The sequence below is a fragment of the Caretta caretta genome, chromosome 11 (genome assembly GCF_965140235.1).
Source record: "Caretta caretta isolate rCarCar2 chromosome 11, rCarCar1.hap1, whole genome shotgun sequence".
In the NCBI taxonomy this organism is placed as follows: Eukaryota; Metazoa; Chordata; order Testudines; family Cheloniidae; genus Caretta; species Caretta caretta.
In genome coordinates this window covers 40,593,389-40,616,095 of record NC_134216.1, presented here as the reverse complement: position 1 = coordinate 40,616,095, position 22,707 = coordinate 40,593,389, and the positions used below count along the sequence as shown (strand labels likewise).

At 41.8% G+C, this 22,707-nt stretch overlaps 2 protein-coding genes across 6 annotated transcripts in view; one reads left to right on the top strand and one right to left on the bottom strand.

Annotated features, from left to right (window-relative positions):
• HAT1 (histone acetyltransferase 1) overlaps positions 1-19,897 on the bottom strand; it is a 55,079-nt gene extending 35,182 nt beyond the window's left edge. The window contains exons 1-2 of one of the 2 annotated variants that reach the window (XM_048868562.2): positions 19,725-19,897; positions 3,842-3,913 (exon numbers count right to left, since the gene is read on the bottom strand). In XM_048868562.2, coding sequence (XP_048724519.1) covers positions 3,842-3,902 — 61 coding nt within the window. In that variant the 5' untranslated portion in view covers positions 3,903-3,913; positions 19,725-19,897. Of the gene's footprint in view, positions 1-3,841; positions 3,914-10,161; positions 10,305-19,724 lie in introns of those variants that run through there. The other variant, XM_048868560.2, reaches the window with a different exon arrangement.
• Positions 19,898-19,952: 55 nt separating this feature from the next.
• Positions 19,953-22,707, top strand: part of SLC25A12 (solute carrier family 25 member 12) — a 68,289-nt gene continuing 65,534 nt past the window's right edge. Inside the window, exons 1-2 of one of the 4 annotated variants that reach the window (XM_048868549.2) lie at positions 19,953-20,066; positions 21,215-21,268. In XM_048868549.2, coding sequence (XP_048724506.2) covers positions 20,055-20,066; positions 21,215-21,268 — 66 coding nt within the window. In that variant the 5' untranslated portion in view covers positions 19,953-20,054. The other 3 variants (XM_048868551.2, XM_048868552.2, XM_075117958.1) reach the window with 3 other exon arrangements.

Here is a 22,707-nt window from a genome sequence, read left to right as displayed (position 1 = left end):
CGATTTAAATCAAATCCACCCTGTCTACAGGCAAGCTGTAACACCATTAAAGCTGGAAAGAAGAAGTTAGTTTACACAACCATTTGTTTGTAGTATATTTTCATAAGGGCAATATTCAGAAGATTTTTTCATCTAGTGGTAGTTCTAGAATGCTAGTAAACCTTGCTAATGCTACACTAACAATTTCCCAGGAGGCCTGTTATTCACTGATTTCCTACCCCGCAACAATTAGCAAGCAAAGACAATACAAAACAAGGACACCACATTAAAACATGAACAATGCACATTTCGTATCATTTGTAGTTTAGTTGTATTTATGCTTCATACTGTCCATGAGAAAAGAAATCTTTGCACTGTGAATCTTCACTACATCTGCTTTTACATTTTTATTAAGAGCAGCACAATCACTGCTTTGCATAGATAAGTTTTGCAGGTCACCAATGTTCTGTAGTACCCAAGTACACACAATCAAAATTATACCTCTAGGTTTTTACTGTACTTTCAGGACATATGGTTAAGTGACAAAGTTTCATTTTCATCCGTTAATAGTGTTATGCATTCAAAATAAATCTGTTATTTAAAATGTTTAACAAATTGAGATCTCTACTGAGAAATTGATATATTTTCAAACTTATGTATGTAATCATTAAAATAGAACATCACTGTGGTCACTATATAAAATTACAGACGGGGGCAATCCCATAGAAGCCAAATCAATCTACCGATCTCTTTGCACATATAAGCATATATGTAACATTGCTCCCCCACTCTGTCAGTCTTCTCTGTACTTGTGAATAAGCAAAGTATACAGTCAGTTGCAGGTGATTCAAATAATGCAGCAAGGAGTAGAGAGATCTTGTTATGTGCTAGGTCTAATGCTTCTATCACTTAATGACATGAAAACCAGAACACACATGTAAGCAAAAAAATTGCACCAGTCCTGAGACTATTTTAACTGATTATACTGACTTTGTTAATCTCAATAAACAGGTTACTTATTTATTTTTCAGCAATATAAAAATGTTCACCATAGATGCATCTACACAAATGCAATAGCTTACTAAAGCTGTGTTTTATTCACACTGTGGAGTAATTGCAGTTACTCTATAGTTAAGGTTACAACAGTGTTTCCACCATAAGCCTGCTTCGCCTTAATATCAGTAGGCGAAGTCTAAGGTTGAGGTAGAATTTTTCTGGAAAATTGTGAATGATTAGGATAAGGGGCTTCTGATTTTCAACACCTCAAAAACAATAGTCTTTTCAGAGTTCTAGAAGTCAACACATTTTGCATCACTTTACTGCCCCCTTTTTAGACATTTAACAATATCTTCTATGATGGAAAAACATGTAATAGGGCATAATGTGAAAAGCTAGTAATTGCAGAAATCATTGTAAAAATAAGTTTATATCCAGTGTGTTAAAATATATACTTGTACAGTAAAATATGATAAAGATGTAACTGACGGGAAAAAAAATAAGTTCTTGCCTCATCCAATTTCGGATTCCTGTGACTTCCATGGAAGTTCTTTCCTACATTTCTGAAAACTCTACAAGTATCTACTACACTCACATTAAAAAAAATAAAAATCAGTTAAATGAAGTTTTGTAAAAGTATAAAGTGTGCAGTGGTCAATATATGCATTACAACGGCAGTTTGCCTATACCTTTAATTAAGGGGAGGCCATTCAAGACATTATAAATTGTATATTTGATTGGTGTATGATAATGAATACACGTTTAGTGTTTACACATGTATGCAATGTTGCAGAGTTAAGCTTGTTATTGGAACCTTCATTTTTGCATTTCCTGCCTGCTGTCAAATATATAACTTTACAGCTGCTTAATGCATCTTTCTACATTTAAAATGCGAAAACTAAGGTGTAAACAAAGAAGGAAGAAATGCAAACGAGGAGTTTCCAGATAGAGAAAGCAGTCCCCGCACCTACAATAGCAAAAAGGGACAGAAAGGCAACCATTGCTAGATTCAGAAAGCAAATACGCAGAACTTGCCTGAGGCAAGCCCATGAAGAGTTTTAATAAGACAAAGCACTTTTGAAATGAGTGAGGGTCCATAAAAGGTGATGTACTCCTACTTCTTTGTACACATGCAGGAAAAACAAACTACATTTTCGAGGAGGAGGGAGACGCTGCAAAGACATGCAAGGAATAGAAGTGGTTGATCCTTAGGATCCTCTTCAGTCTCAAGTTGGAAGAGGAGAATAAAACAGAAAAGGAAGACTAGAATATGGAGATATTAATTAATTTTAGGGGGACGATTTGAGATTTTTTCATATTAATGTAATAGCTCATTTAATTGGTAGCCAAAATTCAAATACACCCCATTATTTCCATCCCTTTTGAAAAATGTAAGAGGAAATGACAGATTGTCTCAAAACACAAAAGTGAAAATTAAATCCCTGTAAAACATGATATTTTCAAGAAAGTATATGTAAAACAATATTTTTTTAATCTGAGGAAAATGGTTTTACAAATCCAATATTTAAAGCTTTAAACTACTTCAATTAGAACAAAATTTTGGCTTACAAGTTTTTAACTTGAGTTCATATTATGAATTCAATTTTAATTATAGATGAAATCAGCTTATTAAATGCTCATCTTCTCCAAAAGAGAGAGAGAATGAATGTTTCTTTATTGTTTAATTTTTCTACTTTAGAGTAAGCGTTCTCTTTTCTTTCCCACTAACCTGGAGTATTACACATACTCTTGGTCTTCAAAGCAATACTCTCCTACCCTGAAAGTCAAACACTAGTTTGATATTAGCTCTCTTTCAGTATTCTGAAGATTGCTGTTGCTCCTCTTCCAAACTTAGGCCCCCCTCTTAGTACCTTTCAACTGTGCAATTCGGTCATATCAGAGGAGCACTTACTCGCAGGTGGAAAAATTTAAAGTTACAAAGATATGGTTTATTCTTCTCCTATTGCAAAACTTTTATTGACACTGATAGGCTTGTTCAAGTTAAATTATGTTGCATCCACATCCAGCAGAGTTCTAAAGTTCTTTTTTGCATTTTAGATGTTGTTTAGGTAAATTCACTATGGTGAAACCCAGAATTGCAGATATTTTCATTCAGATTTCCCCTCCCCCACAAAAGTTCTCATTAAAAACTCTTAAACCATCGAGAAAGTCAATGAAAATGAGAGAGACTATTTATGGAGTATTTTCTTTCAGACCACAACCAGGATTTCATACTATTTTACTAAGTAGCAAGAATGCAAGATCCCTTTTCTGGAAAAAGTAATTTAAAGAATTAATGGATAGTACAAAATTAATGCATAATTGGATATTTGATACTGTGCAACTGAAAAAATACACAGTTGAGTAATACTAATTTTTTCACTAAATCCACTGAGAGGTCAAAGGTACCCTCAAGAGAGCTGAATACCAAAGACATGGAAGGAAAGGAAGAACTAGAAGAACAGAACTGCTGTGTCCTTTCCCTCCCAGTATTATCAGCATGTACTGAATGCCACATAAAAATAAGGGATGGGGCAATTTCAGCATATCACTAATTTTAATGTAGGTTTACTGAAGTGCCGAAACCAACTAAAGGATCATTCAACACACATTATGGGGAGGTGGGACTCACTTTATTTGCATGAGTCCTTCAATGACTATTTCTATACTGGTGTACTTTATCTCCACTGAGCCAAGGGAACTAGACATTGTTAAACTACACTTATATTTACACTTCATGCAGTGTATGGTAAATAGAAGAAAGTGAACAAACTTTTACTGGACAAACTTTAAATATCAAGCAATGGTTCTAAAATACTTGGTAACATACTGCAGTATCAAATGCAAAGACTTGAAAACAAATTACCTAATTTCAGTTGAATTGCTTCATTTGTATTACACTTGAACTCAGCCAACTTCTTCTCCATAGCACTGAGCCCTGGGAAAAAAAGTTTATGCAAATCATTATTTAAACTACATACTGCCACAATCCAAGGGAACATGTTTAAAACAATAAGGTTCTCATTTAAACTTTACAGAAGTAAAGAAATAAATACACATCAAAAACACTTCAATTTGTCTCTTTTCATATGTGGGTTCTCATTTTCAAACAGGACCCTTTAGAGATGTAACTAAATGTTATGTAAATCTACAATATATAGAGAGTAATTACACACAGAATTACTCTGTGCATCAGAGTGGCAAGAACCATTTAGAGGGTACAGAAATACCCTAGTTCATATTTTTTGAATAAGGGGCTACCATTTTTTACAATTAAAAAATACAGTCCTCTTAGTAATGCAAACAAGTCAGCTAAAATATTTCTGGTTTTGGGGGTTTGTTTGTTTGTTTTTAAACAATAAAGAGAACTGACATTTTGTAAAAATTAAAAAAAAAAAATTCCTGGCAAAGAACTTGTATGTTAAATTTCATCCAGTAGTAAATATGCTACTGGCTGAAATTTAAAATACTGTACAAGTTCTTTGCCAAGAATTATTTTTCCAAAATGTTGTCAAGTTCATTTTGGAACACTGATGTTACAAATAGAAATATTGTGAAGATTTATCTGACAAGAGTTGCATCAGCAGATACCGAAAAGTATGAAACTTCACATTAAACAGGAACTATTAGCAGCTATGCATTATTTTTTGTTACATTTGTTTTTTATTTAAAAGTTGAGCCGCTAAGGAAGAAAAAATATTTATATTATGTAGCACTAGAAGCTCCAACCAGGATTGGGGCCTGATTATGCCAGGTGCTAAACAAGTACATATGAAAATATGGTCCATGATTCTTCAGGTTGTCTGAGAAAGCACAGGTTTCTTCCTCCTTATTTTTTGCTTTAGTAATTCAGGTCTAGTCTGCATTATTTTTCCAGGAAGACTAGAAGTTAACATAAGTACCAAAAATGTGACACTTAAGCAACAGAGTGGTGAGATTTTTAATCAGACTGTTTAAAGATGTATTTTGTTGTACTGTTAACACCTTTTTAAACTCAACTGTCTTATAAACCTGCAAGGAAAGATGCATGTTAAATATTCAGATGAGTTTGTTTTTTAAGTTGCTGGTGTTCCTTTAATAAAATTACATCCTTTGTACCTAGCAACACCTGTATTCTTACATCAGTTTTTGGACAGTTTACATGTACTTGTATTAATTAGGCCTGGTCTACACTTAAAATTTAGGTTGACATAGCCAAGTCACTTAGGAGGTAAAAATCCACACTCCTCGGCGAGGGAGCTATGCTGACATACCCTGCCACCATGCACTGAAAAATGTGTCTGTTGGACAAATAGTAGTTAAAAGCTGTGTGGCCTCCATTCTTTACGTAAGCACAAAAGCCTCATACAGAGAATAGCTAAACCAACAGTTTTTAAAAGTACTATACTGTAGTAGAAGTGGTTTCATATGCTAATTTACACCAGCTGTATATACTTATTTAAATGCACATAACCACGAATCAAGAAATATCAGACATGGCTTCGTGGCATGATGTTGAATCAATACTTTCCTGTAGGTTCCTTTGTATTTCTCTCAAGTTTCAGTTTCAGACTGGATTTGATGCATTTTATGAAATAGGAGTACGACAATAGTAAAAGAATACTGAAGCACTGACATGGATCTTATTTTATATAAATAGATCAGTAACTGCATAAGCCAAAAATCTTGAAAATTTAGTTAGTAATCAACAATTATTTGAAACAAAAGACCAAAACGTGAAAGGCGTGTGCCCTGGGGAGAGAGAACTACGCCACTAAGGGGGACTTCTCATGGACTATTGATTACACCAAAGGCTTAAAAAGTGTGTTTTAGCACCTGGGCTTTATTACACTGGGAAGCAGTCACTCAAAGAGATTGGAAGTAGGGTGGGTAACCAGTTGAATATGACAGGTTTCAGAGTAGCAGCCGTGTTAGTCTGTATTTGCAAAAAGAAAAGGAGTACTAGTGGCACCTTAGAGACTAACAAATTTATTTGAGCATAAGCTTTTGTGAACTACAGCTCACTTCATCCACTATATTTTCCACTGAATGCATCCGATGAAGTGAGCTGTAGCTCACGAGAGCTAATGCTCAAAAAAATTTGTTAGTCTCTAAGGTGCCACTAGTATGCCTTTTCTTCAGTTGAATATGAGCTCTCAGTACAATGCTGTGGCCAAAAGGGCTAATGTGATCCTTGAATACATGGACAAGGGAATCTTGAGTAGGAGCAAGAGGTTATTTTACCTCTGTATTTGGTACTGGTGCAACCACTGCTAGAATACTGTGTCCATTTCTGGTGTCCACAAGTCAAGAAGGTTGATAAACTGGAGAGGGTTCAGAGAAGAGCCAACAGATTAAAGCAGAAGTGCTCAAACTATGGGTCGGGACCCCAAAGTGGGTTGCAACCCCATTTTAATGGGGTCGCCACCAGGCTGACTTAAGACTTGCTGGGGTCCAGGACCAAAGCCAAAGCCCAAGGGTAGTGGGGCTAAGGTTACAAGCCCTCTACCTGGGGCTGGAGCCCTTGGGCTTGGGCCCCCTGGCCTGGGCAGTGGGTTTTGGACCCCACCCGGGGCAGCGGGGCTTGGGCGGGCTCAGGCTTCAGTTCCCCCTCCTGGGGCCCTGTAGTAATTTTTGTTGTCAGAAGATGGTGGTGGTGCAATGAAGTTTGAGAACCCCTGGATTAAAGGATTACGCGACATGTTTTATAGTGACAGACTCAAGGAGCTCAGTCTATTTAGCTAAACAAAGAGAAAACGGAGGGGTGACTTGATTACAATTTGTAAGTACCTACAGGAACAAATATTTGATGATGGGCTCTTCAATTTCACAGAGAAGGGTATAACATGATCTGATGGGTGGAAGCCGAAGATAGATAAATTCAGACTGGAAATAAGAAGTTAAGTTTTATCACTGAAGGTACTTAATCACTGGAACAATTTACCAAGGGTCATGGTGGAATCTCCATCACTGGCAATTTTAAAATCAAGATTGGATATTTTTCTGAAAGCTATGCTCTAGGAATTATTTGGAGGAAGTACTATGGCCTGTGTTACACAGGAGGTCAGACTACATGATCGCAGTGGTCCCTTCTGGCATTGGAATCTATGACTTCAGTAACTCTGCCAGAGGTTATGGGTCTATTACAGGAGCAGGTGGGTGAGGTTATTTAGCCTGCAACGTGTAGGTAGTCAGATTAGATCAGTGGTCCTCAACCTGTGGCCCAATCAGCACATAGCTGCAGTCCACGTGACATCCTCAGGGCCATACAGGTAGCTTTGGATATGGCCAACAATGGTAAATAGGTTGAGAACCACTGGACTAGATGATCATGGTGGTCTCTTCTGGCCATAAAGGCTATGAGTTATATATTTCAGAACCTAATGCTGTTGTTATGAGATAGTGGGTGGCTTTTCTTCCTCCTAGTTTTTAAGTCTGTGCATCACATTGCACTAGTGTTAATAAAATGACCCAATATTATAGAGACAGAGGATATGAACCTCTCCAGGGTGGACTGATTTAAAATCACCAATTTTAATCAAAATTTCATCTTTTTCTGCATTTGTACTATTTTGAGGAAAAATAATTCAAGATGTCAATTTTCATTGGTTTATAATCATTAATACATAATATAGCCTCTACACTAAACCTGGTGCTGCTTTTCACTAGCCCGGAGGATACACTCTACTACAAAACTTACATACATTTTTCAGATTCTTAATGTTTACATTTTTATTGTGTGAGCAAATGAGGAGTTTCTTATCTATTTGATTTTTTGTTTTTCCACTTATGATTTGTGTCAAGCTAAATTTGGATGGAAACTATAATTAAAAATGCACAAAAACATATTCAAGTTTTTTTATTAGTTCAGTAGAGCTACCTTAAATGTGCTGAATACATAAGAAATAAATTTATCAAACCTTGCCTTTAAACTAATATATTAAACAAAGGCAGTATTGTCTGTACTTAGTGAACTGAACTGATCTGTGGTCTCCATGATCTTCAATATTTTAGAACAAGTCAGTCTCAGTCTCTCACACCTCATTTTTATTTAGACTGAAAGAAGAAAATTGCTGTTTTTTCGACTCCCAATCAACGTCTCAATGTTGCATGGACTACTCATTCAGCTGAACAAACAGAAATGAAGAAAATATTCTCTCCACACCTGGAGAAGAGGCTATTGCTGTCCAGAGCAGGTTTAACACTTCACAAACTGTTTCCAGGTGGTTAGCTATTGACTTCCACCAGTTCAGTGGCTTTACTTTCTTTACAACTTCAGAAGCAAACGTACTGCTTGAATATGATTTTTTTAAATTTAAATTATTTTAATAGATTGTACTAAGTTTAGGCATAAGCTGTCAATTTCAAATTTAATTTTAAATAGTTTTTTTTAAATGTACTTATTGTAAATTTAAAAAATCAAAAATAAATCAGTTTAAGTTACTATTTTTCTCCACTCCACCTAACAGGAGCAAATCTACACACACTAATCTCAGTCAATAGGGCACGGACAAAGATGCCCACTCCCACTGAAACGTGTTGAAAAAGTTGAGAGAAGGTAACACACAGGAGAGAAGCTATTGGACAAAAGGATGAGGAGAGAGGTGCTGGTAGGCTAAACAATTAACAAAAACAATTTAAGTGATTAAAAAAGCTTCTCCATCTCAATAAATCAGGGTTTTACTACCTTGCACTTTGAAAAACTAGTAGGGCTATGATATCACGTTGTTCAAAGAGTCCTAAGACAGACCAGCCCTTAATTTCTAATGTAAAGTACAAGCTGACACATTTGAAAAAAGGTGTCATGCATTCAGAAAAATCATGAAGAAAAAAGGGCACAAGTGCAATTGTTTTTCTTTTGCAAGTCACCACTAACCTTGAACTGAGTAGTTTACCGATAGAACTTCAGAAAAGTCTGCCTAACTCTCAAAGCATTCAATAATGTGCAAAAAATAATTCCCAAACATTAGTTAACTTCTGATATCTAGTTACCTATGCATCTCACACATTTCTAGTGCACCCATCATAGTATCTAGTCAAATGCACTTGACTTTATATAGGACAATGGACTAAAACAAAGGAAGTTTCTAAACCACATTATTTACAGGCCACAGCTTTACAAAATTTAAAAAGTAAATTTTTGAAGTTTTTTATAAATCATAAATCAGCTGAAGTTTGCACAAAAGATTTTGCAGTTTAATTCGTTTCTGGGGATCCATAAAATTAGCATAAGCATGTTCAAAGGAGAGTTGGTACTTAAAGGAAAAATTTGCTACTATCCTATCCAGACCATCTGTAAAGTTGTTTTTTATTGACTTAAACAGGCTGCTGTGTATTTAAGAATTGGGCAGACACCTGAAACTGGACATAGCTCACAGGTGCGAATGTATCCTTGGCCGGGACCTATAGAGCAGAGCCACTGCGGAGTCATGTTCCCTTGTTCTTCCCCAGAAGCAGGGTGCAGACACCCCGTGAAGAGTCTCATCGGCTCGTAATGAGAAAAGGAGGACTTGTGGCACCTTAGAGACTAACCAATTTATTTGAGCATAAGCTTTCGTGAGCTACAGCTCACTTCATCGGATCCGTAGCTGTAGCTCACGAAAGCTTATGATGCATCCGATGAAGTGAGCTGTGGCTCACGAAAGCTCATGCTCAAATAAATTGGTTAGTCTCTAAAGTGCCACAAATACTCCTCTTCTTTTTGCGAATACAGACTAACACGGCTGTGGCTCGTAATGAGAGAGTCTTCTGGGCTCTGCTTCGCGGTAAGCGCGTCCCTTCCCACGCCTCCTTACCACACTGCGACCCGGATCCCCTCGGAGCGGCCAAGCCAGGCCGGGTCGCAGCGAGGGGAAGAGACAGGAGCAGCAGGACACAAGGAGCCGCTTTCCGGGAGACCCAAGCTCCGAGGGACGGGGCAGGCGGCGTGACAGGCACTAGGCACCGCACCCCGGGGACTGGCAAACACGCCGTTGGCAGCTCCCCCAAACAGCGGGGTGAGGGCGGACGGCGGGAGCTGCCGGTCCCCCCCTTCCCCGCGGGGAGCAGGAAGCCCCTCCACAGCCGCAAGCAGCGGCACCGGGGAGGCCCCTATACTCCTGGGCCGCAGGACAGGCCGAGGGAAAGCCGGGGTCCCTCCCTGCACCGCGCTCGGCGAAGCCGCGACAGAGCCTAGGGCCACAGCTCGCTTCCGCCGCCACAACTTACCCGCCATTTGGGAGCAGCGGCAGCAGCCAAGTCACCCGGACACAGACCGAATCAACCCGCGCGCCCACACACCGGACGTGAGCACATAGCCACGCGCTTCCGCTCGCCGACAGCTACGGTGCGCAAAGGAGGGAAGGAAACAGGTGGCTACAGATAGTGCGCATGCTCTGTACACTCCAGTGGCATGGTAACGAACTGTCCCTTGTTATTGGAGACGCTGTGTTTTTTACAGAGTTAGTGGCTCATTTGCATAAGCCCGCCTCCCTCTAGTCTCCATCTTCCCCCTCCTCCCCCAGATTCAAGTCCTCCAGCTCCCTGCCAGCCCAGGGCCTGTTGCCTAATCCCTGTGGCTTGGCCTGCTCCCAGCTCCTGGCTCTCTTGGTCCCTGTGGCTTCAGCTCCATGCTAGGGGCCGCTCATGTAGAGAAGGGCTGCCAGCTGTCTAATGGCACAAACCCAAACACCCCTGCCCCGAGGCCACGCCCCTTCACCGCCCCCTCTCTGACGTCCCGCCCCCATTCTCTCCATCCTTCCTCCTTCTGCAGCATGCTCTCGCCCATCCTCACTGGGCTGGGGGTTGGAGTGTGGGAGGGGGTGCAGGCTCTGGGCTGGGGTGTAGGAGGCAGTGCAGGCTCAGGGAGGGAGTTTGGGCATGGGAGGGGGCTCAGGGCTGGGGTAGAGGGATGGGGTGTGGGAAGGGGAATGGGGTGCAGGCTCTGCCCAGTTGGTGCTTACCTTGGACAGCTCCCGGAAGCGACCAGCATGTCTGGCTTCTAGGCTCGGGGTGACCAGGCAGCTCTGCGTGCTGCCCCTGCCAGCAGGTACTGCCCCCCGCAGCTCCCATTATCTCTGGTGACTGGCCAATGGGAGCTGCAGAGTCACTGCTCCAGATGGGGGCAGTGCGCAGAGACCCTTGGCTGCCCCTGTGCCTAGGAGCCAGAGGGATGTGCCGGTCACTTCCGGGAACCTGCCTTACACCCACCGCGCTATCGACTGGACTTTTAGCGGCCTATTAAAATCTCCCGAATTGGTTTCAGTAGCCACTGGGAGATTGATTCCGATTCCAGGAGACTCCTGGACAATCTGGGAGGGTTGGCAGCCCTAATGTACAGTGCTCAGCCCTATACAGCCCTGGTTTTGGCTGGAGATGCTGTAGTACAGATATGGTGTCTAGCTGGTTCTGCCTCTTTGTGCCTGTCACTCCCTCAGGCTGTCTCCACACTTACACCAACATCCTAGTGTGTTTTCTTCCTCTCTCGGTAGTCTTCTCCAAACATGGTTCTCTCAATTCCCATTCTCTCCACCCTATGCCCTCTGATTTGGAACCTCTTTTTGATGCTCTTTGTTTTCTCCTTTCCTCTTTCTTATTGTGGACACCAGACTCCCCTTCCAATACCTTCTATTCCTAACAGTTTCACACCCTTCCACTAAGGCTGTTTTTCTAGGCTGCTTATTCACTACCTTCTGTTCCCGTTCTGTCACTGCTGAGACATTCGTGAAATACACTACCTCTATTTAAAGAAATATTTTTTAAAAAGTTATGGCACAGTTTTTCTATTATTTAATATTTCTATATTCAAAACCTGCATATTCAGGTGAAAAAAAATTACTTAACAGATATGCCATGGTCACAGTGTTAGTTACACCTCTGCCCCCTTCCTGGTCTTTGAATGTACCCCCTCAGATGTTAGGTTTCATGCCTTTACCTATCCTGGGGTGGATTTGCATAGTTTTCCCACTCCTACACTGGATCTTGGGCTACACAGTGTCCTGTGCACAACTCCTCACATGGAACAGACATCTCTTATATGTGTTTCCACCAATTCTTACCCTGAGGTCTGACTGAGTTCGGGCACCTATAGTCTTCGTTTCAGGAGTGTATGACCAGTGGTACACATTGATCAGGCAAGTCTTCTTAAAATCAAAGTACTGTTTATTTTAGCAAAAGGAATAGAGCTTTTAGGGGAAGAAAAAGGATTTTTAATATAAAAAAAGTATTCGTGCATCTATTCTTAACTAAAGTCTTATCACCCTCTGATGGTAACCTAGTCAGGCCTAACTTCTTCAGGCACCTTCAGCAGCGTGTTGTGTGTCTCAGTCAGGTTCCTCTGAACAAGTTTCCCTCTCCTCAGAGACTGTCCTGTCTCATACTGCCAGAGTTCTTCTGTGTTCATGGACCTATCCTGGCTAAAACCAGTTTTGTAGGTTGGCTGGAAAGGAGGCAAAACTCAAGCTAACAGTTCTTCAAATAGTGACCCTATAGGTGCATGTCCCTGTGCTTCAGATTGGAGATTTTTGGTAGTAGTATCCATTTGGCCTGCATGTGCACTCTCCCCATCTCACGCTGTGCTCTGTTGCTAAATAGTGTTTTGCGGGCAAACCGTCCTCAGTTCCTTCTCAACTACCCTTGGCCTGAGACTGAGCCTTAGCAAGCCCATTGATAGAGATTCTTCTTAATAATTTTTTTCCTTAGTAGTAATACAACTTCAGTTAGTTAATGTTAGTGTTAATAATTTCTTTTTTTAATTTCATTCATATATATTATTATTTTGCTTATAGTATAAATTATATTTCCCTAGTTCTTCCCATTCAGAAAGTGAGCCCTAAAAAGGGTATGCGCAGCTCTCCCCAAGTTTAAACATTGTCTCTTCTGTTGGGAAGCCATTCCTGTCAGCAACGGCAATTCCTGCTGCATTCGCTGCCTCAGAGACGGACACCTGCCTCAGAAGTACATGTTTTGTCTCAAATTAAAGGCAAGAACAGAAAGAGTCATGAGCTGAAATTAAGACTACTCATGATGGAAATTCAGTCTGACCTGCCTCTGACCCCAGAGCCCGGGACCCCCCTTTTGACAGCAGTCGCCATTGAGACCGATCCCGTCAACATCGTCCATTCAACACTCTCCAGTGGCTTCATAGAGGAAATCCTTAGACTTCTCTCAGAAAGTCTCAAAGAAGTGGGCCACAAGTTCCCCAAGCAGGAAATCGGCCAAGAGAAAGAGGTCTTAGGCATGGTCGATAACTTCAGTACCGACTGACACACAATTAGGTACTTATGAAGCTGCAGAATCCTCCGGTACCGATACCACCAGTAAGCCCAAAGACCCTATGAGGGCAGGCTCAGGCAGAATAGTCCCATCAGTGGAAAGGTGCAGCAAAGAAAGATGCAGCTCCTCTAAAAACAGCACTGATGGAGGCTTATAGACAATCAGTGCCAAGTACATCAGCACCGTAAAAGACTACGACGATGCCTGTTGGCCATTCCTCGGAGTGCAGAGGGCCTCCAGTACAGATGGCTATCTCCATTTCAATGGCACTCTTATGACCTCAATGACACTGATGGCTATTCCAGTACTGCAGGAATTTCAGTTCCCCAAAGACTTGATGGTCTCGGAGATGACTGAATCACCATTACCAGACACCGACATAACTGAGGTACGGATTACACGTGGTACCAGGACAGTCTATTCCACCATCCATGACTGCTTCACCCTGATCCGACAACGACAATGATGGGGATGACTTATATTGATTGTCAATCCAGAGCTCTACATTGCAACACCAGGGAGCTAGCCAGGTGGAAACTCATGTTCCTTCAATCTACTGCCAGAGTAGAAGAGACAGTTGGTATGGACACCCTTGGGTGCCCCTGTCCATGCCATTTCCACAACCTCAGTGGCCACCTGGGTGGCATATAGACAACAATTTTCAAGAAACTCTAGCATCATTCAGAGAGAGAGAGAGAAAGATGATCTACATCATTCTCAATAGCCAGACCTCCTGATCCTCAAGAGGAGAGCTTTGAGGAACAGGAGGAGAGACTAGACAAGGAAGCCACTCTGGTGACCAGCATTTCCTCATCATCTCCTGACAAGGCAGCCATGTCTCCTCTGCCAACAAAAGCAGATGACTTCAAGCAGTTTCAAGACCTCTTTAAGAGGGTAGTGGATTCCCTTCAAATCCCACTCAAAGAAGTCAAAGAGTCACAGCAGAAACTACTTGACATCCTGCAGACGTTGCCATCAGCCATAATTACACTCCCCATAAATGAGGTGCTGCTTGATCCAGTGAAAACTATATGGCAGACACCAGCCAAATACCCCTGATGTCCAAAACGGCAGACAAGAAATATTATGTGCCCTTTAAACACATGGACTTTTTGTTTTCTCACCCATCCCCAAATTCACTGGTTGTTGAACCTGTTAATGAACATAACAGACAGCACCATGCTAAAATGACACCATATGACAAGGACTGGAAATGTCTGGATTTATTTGGATATAAATCATATTCTTTAGCAACCTTATAATTTAGGGTTGCTAACTATCAAGCCCTCATGGCAAAATATAACCACATCAATGATTCCAATTTAAATGCCTTTATTGAACATCTCCCATTGGATCAGAAAGAGTATAGATAGACCTGTTCACTACAGCCACAGCCAAGAACTGTAAGACTAGGGCCACTTGCTTGCTTCTACACCTCTCTATGAAAACTGCATTCCTAGTGGCCATCACATCTGCTCAGAGAGTGGGAGAGATAGGGGCCCTAATGGCATATTCCCCCCACTTTATGATTTTCTTCAAGGACAAGATCTTTGAGACCACATCCCAAATTCCTACCACAAATACCTTCAGTCTTCCACATAAATCAATGTATTCACCCTTCCAGCATTCTTTCCCAAACAATATGGGATAGAAGGGAGGCAACACTGCACACGCTTGACGTCAGGAGAGCATTAGCCTTCTATTTGGAAAGGACTGAGCCTTTCCGAAAATCTCTCCCTTGCAGACAGATCTAAGGGATCCCAAATAGCTAAGCAGAGACGCTCTAGATGGATATTGGAATGCATTAACTACTGCTATTGCATGCATGATGTACAACCCCCCTCGGGAGACCAAATTCATTCTACAAAATCTTTGTCCGCTTCCATAGCCTTCCTCAATAATGTTCCAGTCACAGAAATATGCAGAGCAGTGACTTGCTCATACATTTGCTAACATTATGCAATCACTCATGATTCAGCATCTGATGTGATATTTGGTTTCACCATATTATCATCAATATTGGACTCAGCTCCAAAGCCCCACCCCTCCATTAGGGACACTGCCCTAGAGTACCTAGAATAAAACACACATAGGGACACTATTCAAAGAAGAAGAAAAGTTTACTCACCTTGTGCAGTAACTGAGGTTCTTGAAGATGTGTATGTGATGGGTTGGGTCACAGAAATCCCCTTGGGACTGCCACCTGATGTGCTGGGACCTCTGAGCCCATTTTCCCTGCCAGCTTGGGACTTCAGTACCTTGCCTTGTTTGAGCCAGACACACTTGCCTGCTGCAAACACAGATCCAAGTCTGAACCATGTCCCCCGCAAGCTGCAGGCTTAACTGAAAACAGCTTAAGAAGTGCTTCTGTCTCCAGCACTCAGATACCCAGCTCCCAAACCCCAAATAAATCCATTTTACCCTGTATAAAGCTTATACAGGGTAAACTCATAAATTGTTCGCCCTCTGTAACACTGATAGGGAGATATGCACAGCTGTTTGCCCCTCCCCCCACGTATTAATACTTACTCAGGGTTCATTAATAAATAAAATGTGATTTTATTAAATACAAAAGTAGGATTTAAGTGGTTCCAAGTAATAATAGATAGAACAAAGTAAATTACCGAACAAAATAAAACACGCAAGTCTAAGCCTAATACAATAGGAAACAATGCAGGTAAATCTCACCCTCAGAGATGTTCCAATAAGCTTCTTTGACAGACTAGCCTCCTTCTAGTCTGGGCCCAATCCTTTCCCCGGTACAGTCCTTGTTCCAGATCAGGTGGTAGCTAGGGATTTCTCATGACTGCAGCCCCTTTGTTCTGTTCCACCCCCTTATATATCTTTTGCACAACGCGAAAATCCTTTGTCCCTCTCTGGGTTCCCACCCCTCCTTCTAAATGGAAAAGCACCAGGTTTATGATGGATTCCAGTATCAGGTGACATAGTCACATGTCCTGTGAGATCCCAAGCCTTCATTCTTCCCACCTGACTCACAGGAAGGCTTGCAAGTAAACAGAGCCATCTACAGTCAATTGTCCTGGTTAATGGGAGCCATCAAGATTCCAAACCACCATTAATGGCCCACACTTTGCATAATTACAGTAGGACCTCAGAGTTATATTTCATGTTTCTAGTTTTAGATACAAGAATGATACATTCATACAAACAGGATGAATACATGCAGAAGAACATAACCTTTGCACAGAGATGTTACATGGCATATCTAGCATAAAACATATTCCAGTTATGTCATATTTACATTCATAAGCATATTTCTATAAAGCATTATGGGGTGCAACATCACAACGGGTTCCCCCTAGGATGCCACTGGGAACTGGGGTACCACTGAGCCCGCCTGACCCTGCAGCCTGGACTCCCTTTCACACTGTGGTGATGTGATAAATTGCCACGCTCTCTAAGCTTGCTCTTTTACCAACATACACACAAATAGGGACACACCAAACTGCAGCTTCACACATAGATGCTGAGATCAGCTCTGCATCGGATGGCTCAGCTAAGGCACCTCTCAGATGCTAAGGCATGCATCCCCCCTGGAGTGCAAACCCAAAATTATACTGTCTTGTGCTGCACAGGGAATTGTACAGTAAGGTCATAAAATTCACCCCCTCCCTCTATGTGGAGAAAGAGATACAACAGCTTTCTACCCCAAGTTATAATTTCCACACACTGGTTTTAGACAAAACAAACCAAGTTTATTAACTACAAAAGATAGATTTTACATGATTACAAGTGATAGCAAACAGATCAAAGCAAATTACCTTAGAAAATAAAAAAACCCACAAACTGAGCTTAACACGCTAGATAGGTAAGATAAGAATTAGCAATTTCTCACCCTGAGTGATAAACAGGCTGGCTGTCTTAAGACACAAACTGCCTTGGTTTTCCCAGGTTTTCATACACAGACTAAAAATCCCCCTAGCCTGGGACTATCACTTCCCACAGTTCAGTCTTTGCACCTTAGGTGTTTCCAGGTGGGTTGTTGTAGAGAGAGTGAGGTACCATCATGATGTCATTTCCCCCCTTTTATATCTTCTTCCCACTTGCTCAAAAGCTCTTTTGCTGTGACCTGGGTCAAACAGTTCCCATTGTGTAGTGCTGTCTCTGAGAGGTTTCTATCGTACACAGTCCCTGGGGTAATCCTTGAGCTTGTGTACATTTCCTCAATAAACCATTACCATTGTTTGGCCTTTTTACTGTTGTACCTGAAAGGCTCCTTGTGGGTGTTTTCAACCTCAAGACATGTTTCAGTAACACATACATAGCCAAACTTCATAATTTCACATACGACGATAGCACATACAATCCAATGAGCTATTACTGTCTAGCAGATCAAGACTTTTAGAGTAATACCTCACAAGGTATACTTTGTACAAAACATATCCTAATTACATTACATTGGTAAATATTGGGGTTCCCAGGTGTCATAGTGTGTCCCTATGGGTGCTCCACTACCCGCATTCCTCCCTTCTGCTTCAGAGTTCTTATATATGAGCTCTGAGGTAGAGAAGGAACTGAGGGCAGTTAGCTTGCACAGCCGGATATAGCAACAGAGCACAGCGTGAGATGGGGAGAGCACATGTGCGAGCCAAACAGAAACTGCTACCAAAAATCTCTGATTTGAGGCGCAGGGATCCGAAGACACCCAGAATGGAGCACCCACAGGGACACATCTTGAAGAACCTCAGTTACTGCAAAAAGTGAGTAACCTGTTCTGGCCCTGTCCCTTACAACTCTCAAGTGTTTGCTGAGAAGTGACTATCTATCTTGAGCCATTACTTTCCCTTCTTGACTTGTTCACCTAGATAGCCCTCTTGAGTGATCCTAAAATATTAATACAGTAAACATTCTAATAACTAGGTCAACATACAGTGTTTATAAATTATTACAGAGCAGCTCCAAATCTGACACAAGGTATATTAGCACAACTGATGTGAGGGGGAAAATGTAATGTGCCTACATTATTTTAATCTAATCTAATCTGAGATTACAAAAACTATTATGCATTAAAATAATTATATGGTTATTGCATGGTAATGAACTAAAAGTGGGCTGTGGGAATTTGTCATTGAGCTGTAGCCTGACAAAGTTCCACTCTACCATAAAAGTAAAAGTAAATCTACTTTTTCAATTACCCTTATATCACAGCAGAGGACCTATGGCTTTATCACACTGTTTATAAACCCCAAACTCCTATCTACTGTAGTTGGAAATATTTGTGTGTATCTTATCTGGGGTTAAAAAAGCAGCAGTCATATATGCTTTGCAGAGAGATCTTATTGGTCACTTTGAAATTTTTATATGGCAAAATCAAAAGTGCATTATTCTCAAACATTTGGTTCCCAAAGGCAGATTGTGAACAAGTTGTCCAAACATAGTGCCATTGTCTCCCTCCTTGAGAATGAGAAGCCTGCATATTTCTTTCAAGTTTAAAGATAGCCAGGCAGCATTGCCTAGTATTTAAAGCACAGGACAGCTTCTAACCAGAAGCTTCTGAATTCCAATCACAACTCCACTGATTACTTTGTGTCTCCATTTCCCCATCCATAAAATGGGGATAATAATATTTATCTGCCTTGCATGGATCATGTTGCTAGGATTTATTAGTTTAGGGGCCAAATATACCACTTGACGTAAACAGGTGTAATTACATTGGTCTTCAATGGAGTTGCTGCACCTGGTTATGCCAGTAATGAATTTGTGCAGCATTTTACAGATATGAAATGCTACTAAATATAAGTACTAATTATAATTGCTGGAACTATACATGCAACATAATAACAATAATTAGAGCTGGCAAAAAGATTTTTTTGGGGATGGGCAGTTTTTGTCAAAAGTTCAAGTTTTTTTTACTAGATCTACTTATACTGTGATTTGTATAGTGCCTTTAATAAGGATCTTCAAGTACTTTACAAACATTATTAAATAATTTATGCAACACCCCTGTGAGAGGGCAATGTTATATCCATTTTACAGATGAAATATATAGGGGTTAGTGACTTGCTAAATCACTGATAGAGCCAGGAATATGACTCCCAGTCAGTTTTTTCTACCTAGTAGACCTTGCTTCCTCTGCACTGCATCTTGCTTAGGTGTAAATGACTGTATAAGGTGTAAGGCAGTACAGAGTCAGACCCCTAGAGCAGTTCTCAATCTGGGAGTCATGAACAGATGTCAGGAGGTCAAGACTACCCGGCATCCGATGAAGTGAGCTGTAGCTCACGAAAGCTCATGCTCAAATAAATTGGTTAGTCTCTAAGGTGCCACAAGTCCTCCTTTTCTTTTTGCAAAGACTACCCTAATCTTTCTACATTGGTATAAACAGAGGGGCATCCTGGGGTGGTCACTTTATAGAAAAGGTGATCCAGAGCTCTGGTAGGGGAGGAGAGGAGTCACACAGAGATTTTGAGGTTGTGCATTACTGGGCAAGATCCATACCAAGGCCTTTGTAGGAAAGGCTGGCACCCCCCCCTTCCCCCAGACCACCAGCATCTGACCTAGGACAACTTCCTCACAGCCCTGTCTGGCAGGCGCTAGGCGGTCACAACCGTAGGGCTGGCACTCTTGCCTCGCTTGAGACCGGTGTCCTCCTCTGGGAGGTGCCCCCCCGCGTCACTCCGGCCACTCTCCTTCCGTGGGGACCGCTTACTGCGGCCTCAAGGTTCAGGCGGGCGCCGGCGAGGCCCAGCACCACGGCCCCTGTCCCAGCCTGTTGGCGCAGGGTCCCGGCAGGGGGGGCTCATTAGCATAGGGCCGGGCTGCGGCGGCGCGGCTGGCTGGTGGTAGTGCCGGGCTGGCAGCTCCTCCTCCCCCTCCCCGCGCTCAGCATGGCGGTCAAGGTGACTCTGCTCCTCCGTCGCTTGTTGCATAAGGAGCCGGGTGTTTCGGGCGGCCCCTTCGCCGCCAGTTCGGGGCTATGCGGGCAGGCGGGGAGCTGGCGGCGGCGGCTGCTGCTGCCGCCCCTCTGTGGTCCTGGTACTCGGCAGCGGCCCCCAAACAGCAAGGGGGCAATGGGGGGGAGGAGAGCGCCCCACACCCCGGGGGAGGAGAAGGGGAGACAGCCCCCACCCCGGGGGCAGGGGCGTGTAGTGGGAAGGAAGGAACCAGCTTTGGGGGGAAGGGTCCTGCGGTTGGAGGATGGGAGGGAGCTCGCGATGGAAAGGTCCTGTGGTGGGGGCAGGGAGCAGCCCTGGGGGAAGGGTCCTGTGGTGGGCAGTGGAGGGTGAGAGCACCTCTGGGGGGGTATTGAGGGTGAATAGAGGAGCTCTTTGGGAAGATGGGAGTTTTACAGCAGGAGCTTGCAGAGCAGTCCTCAGCTGGGGGAGCACAGTTGGGGTGGGGGAGTTCTCAGAACAGTGTATCTCACTTGGAAAAATATTGATGATTCTTGTTGTGTGTCAGGTTTCAGAGTAACAGCCCTGTTAGTCTGTATTCGTTGTGTTGTGTGTGTTTGTTGCTCTGTTGCACATAGTCAAGCCAAAGGTGTTTGCTTAGTGAGTTTTTAGCCTACAGGTGTAGCCTGGATGCTGGTGCATGTGCTTGAATTTTTAAGTGTCCCAAGGTCTTCCCAACTGTTTGTCTAAACTAGAGTGTGGTCATGTTTTAATTCAAGTTAATTAAGACAATTAGAAATGCAAGTGGAGACACTTCACAAGTGTTGGTGATTTACTGCAACTCCTTCTGCTAAGGGCAGTTTCTACCATTTGGGGCACTGGAAATACTGTTGCTTCTGACATTTGAGCCTGTTTCACTGTCTCCCTTATTCTCAGACAACAGTTACTGAGTTTGACAGCTATCACTCGTCCCTGAATTTTTTTAAAGTTAAGCAATAAAAACTTAGATTTTAATGTTTGGGATTCTGTTTATCAGTTAGATAAGAGAGCTGACATTTATTACCCTTATCAGCATAGATTGCATGGGGATTCTTTACACTATAAGTCAATTACCCAGCTAGTAAAGCATTAACTTTCTTTTCTTGGCTTTACAGGTGCAAACAACCAAAAGAGCGGATCCCAATGAGCTACGGAACGTATTTTTACAGGTAAACTGATTTATTTGATTGACAGTTTTTTCTTTAAGGGTATGTCTTCACTACCAATGTTAATGTGTCGCCGCGGCAGCGCTTTGACGTGGCTGTGTAGTCGCGGCACCAGCGCTGGGAGAGAGCTGTCCCAGCACTGTAAAAAACCACCCCCACAAGGCAAGTAGCTACCACCGCTGGGAGCGTGGCTCCCCAGTGCTGGTGCACTGTTTATACTGCCACTTTACAGCGCTGAAACTTGCATTGCCCAGGGGGGTGTTTTTTCACATCCCTGAGCGAGAAAGTTTCAGAGCTGTAAAGTGGCAGTGTAGACAAGGCCTAACTCTTGATATGCCCTGATATGCTAGGGAGGGGGGGTTGCTATGGAGAGTGGTTACCATGGAGGGCGGTTGCTATGCGGGGCGGTTGGTATGTCAAATGTATGACACACATTTTATGTCACACTAAGATCTTTAAAGTTCACACTGTTTATATTGTATGTCTAAAGGCCCTTTTAGGTTTGAGTGGCATTAAGGTAAACCGATACTGAAACAAGTTATGGCTTAATACTTCTTTCCTTCAAATATTTTTGAAATAGTTACAACATTTCCTCTACAGCACAAAAACAAAACCCCAAACCCTAAGCCTCATTATTTTTTTAAGTTATACTTTTCAAGATAATAAAAAGCTCTACCTTGAAAGTGGTTTTATACTGTAGATCTTACCTTAAGGATAACTTAAGGTTACAACTTGTGTGTGTAAAAAGAAAAGGAGTACTTGTGGCACCTTAGAGACTAACCAATTTATTTGAGCATAAGCTTTCGTGAGCTACAGCTCACTTCAGATGTAACAAGATTGATGTATCAAATGTGTCTTTGGTCCTTGATTGTGTCCCTTAATATTTTAAATATCTTTCTATGTAAAGATGATATTTCCCTTACATTCAGTAATTCTCAAGTAAAATACTTTAGCTAGAATACACGAAATGAAAGTAATTTTAAATTAAGGAGTTCCCCTGGAAATAAGACAGTAATAACACAAGTCACCTTTATGTCACCCTTGACATGTGACCTTTGATGCTGTATTATTAAGTTCCCAGATGTGATAAGCAGCCAAGAGACCCTTTTGGCTGAGAGAACTAATTATATCTAACCATCACATTTTTTCATAGATAGTTAATTTGAATACAGGAGTGGATGCTAAAAATTGCAATGTTGTATTCAAATGATTGTCTAATTTTTTAACATCAGATATACCCTGTAAAGATTTTTCCCCAGCATAAAAGCATAAACTGGATGTGTAGTATTTAGTTTTAAAGAATAAAATAGTTAAGTATTAATTTATTGAAATACAAATGAGTCTCAGATATCTAAAAGCACTTTTATTGGCTCGTGGACTTTGGTAGTTAGTCAAAAAACATTTTGCAAGTCATACAAGACTTGAAACATGATTGGGTTGTT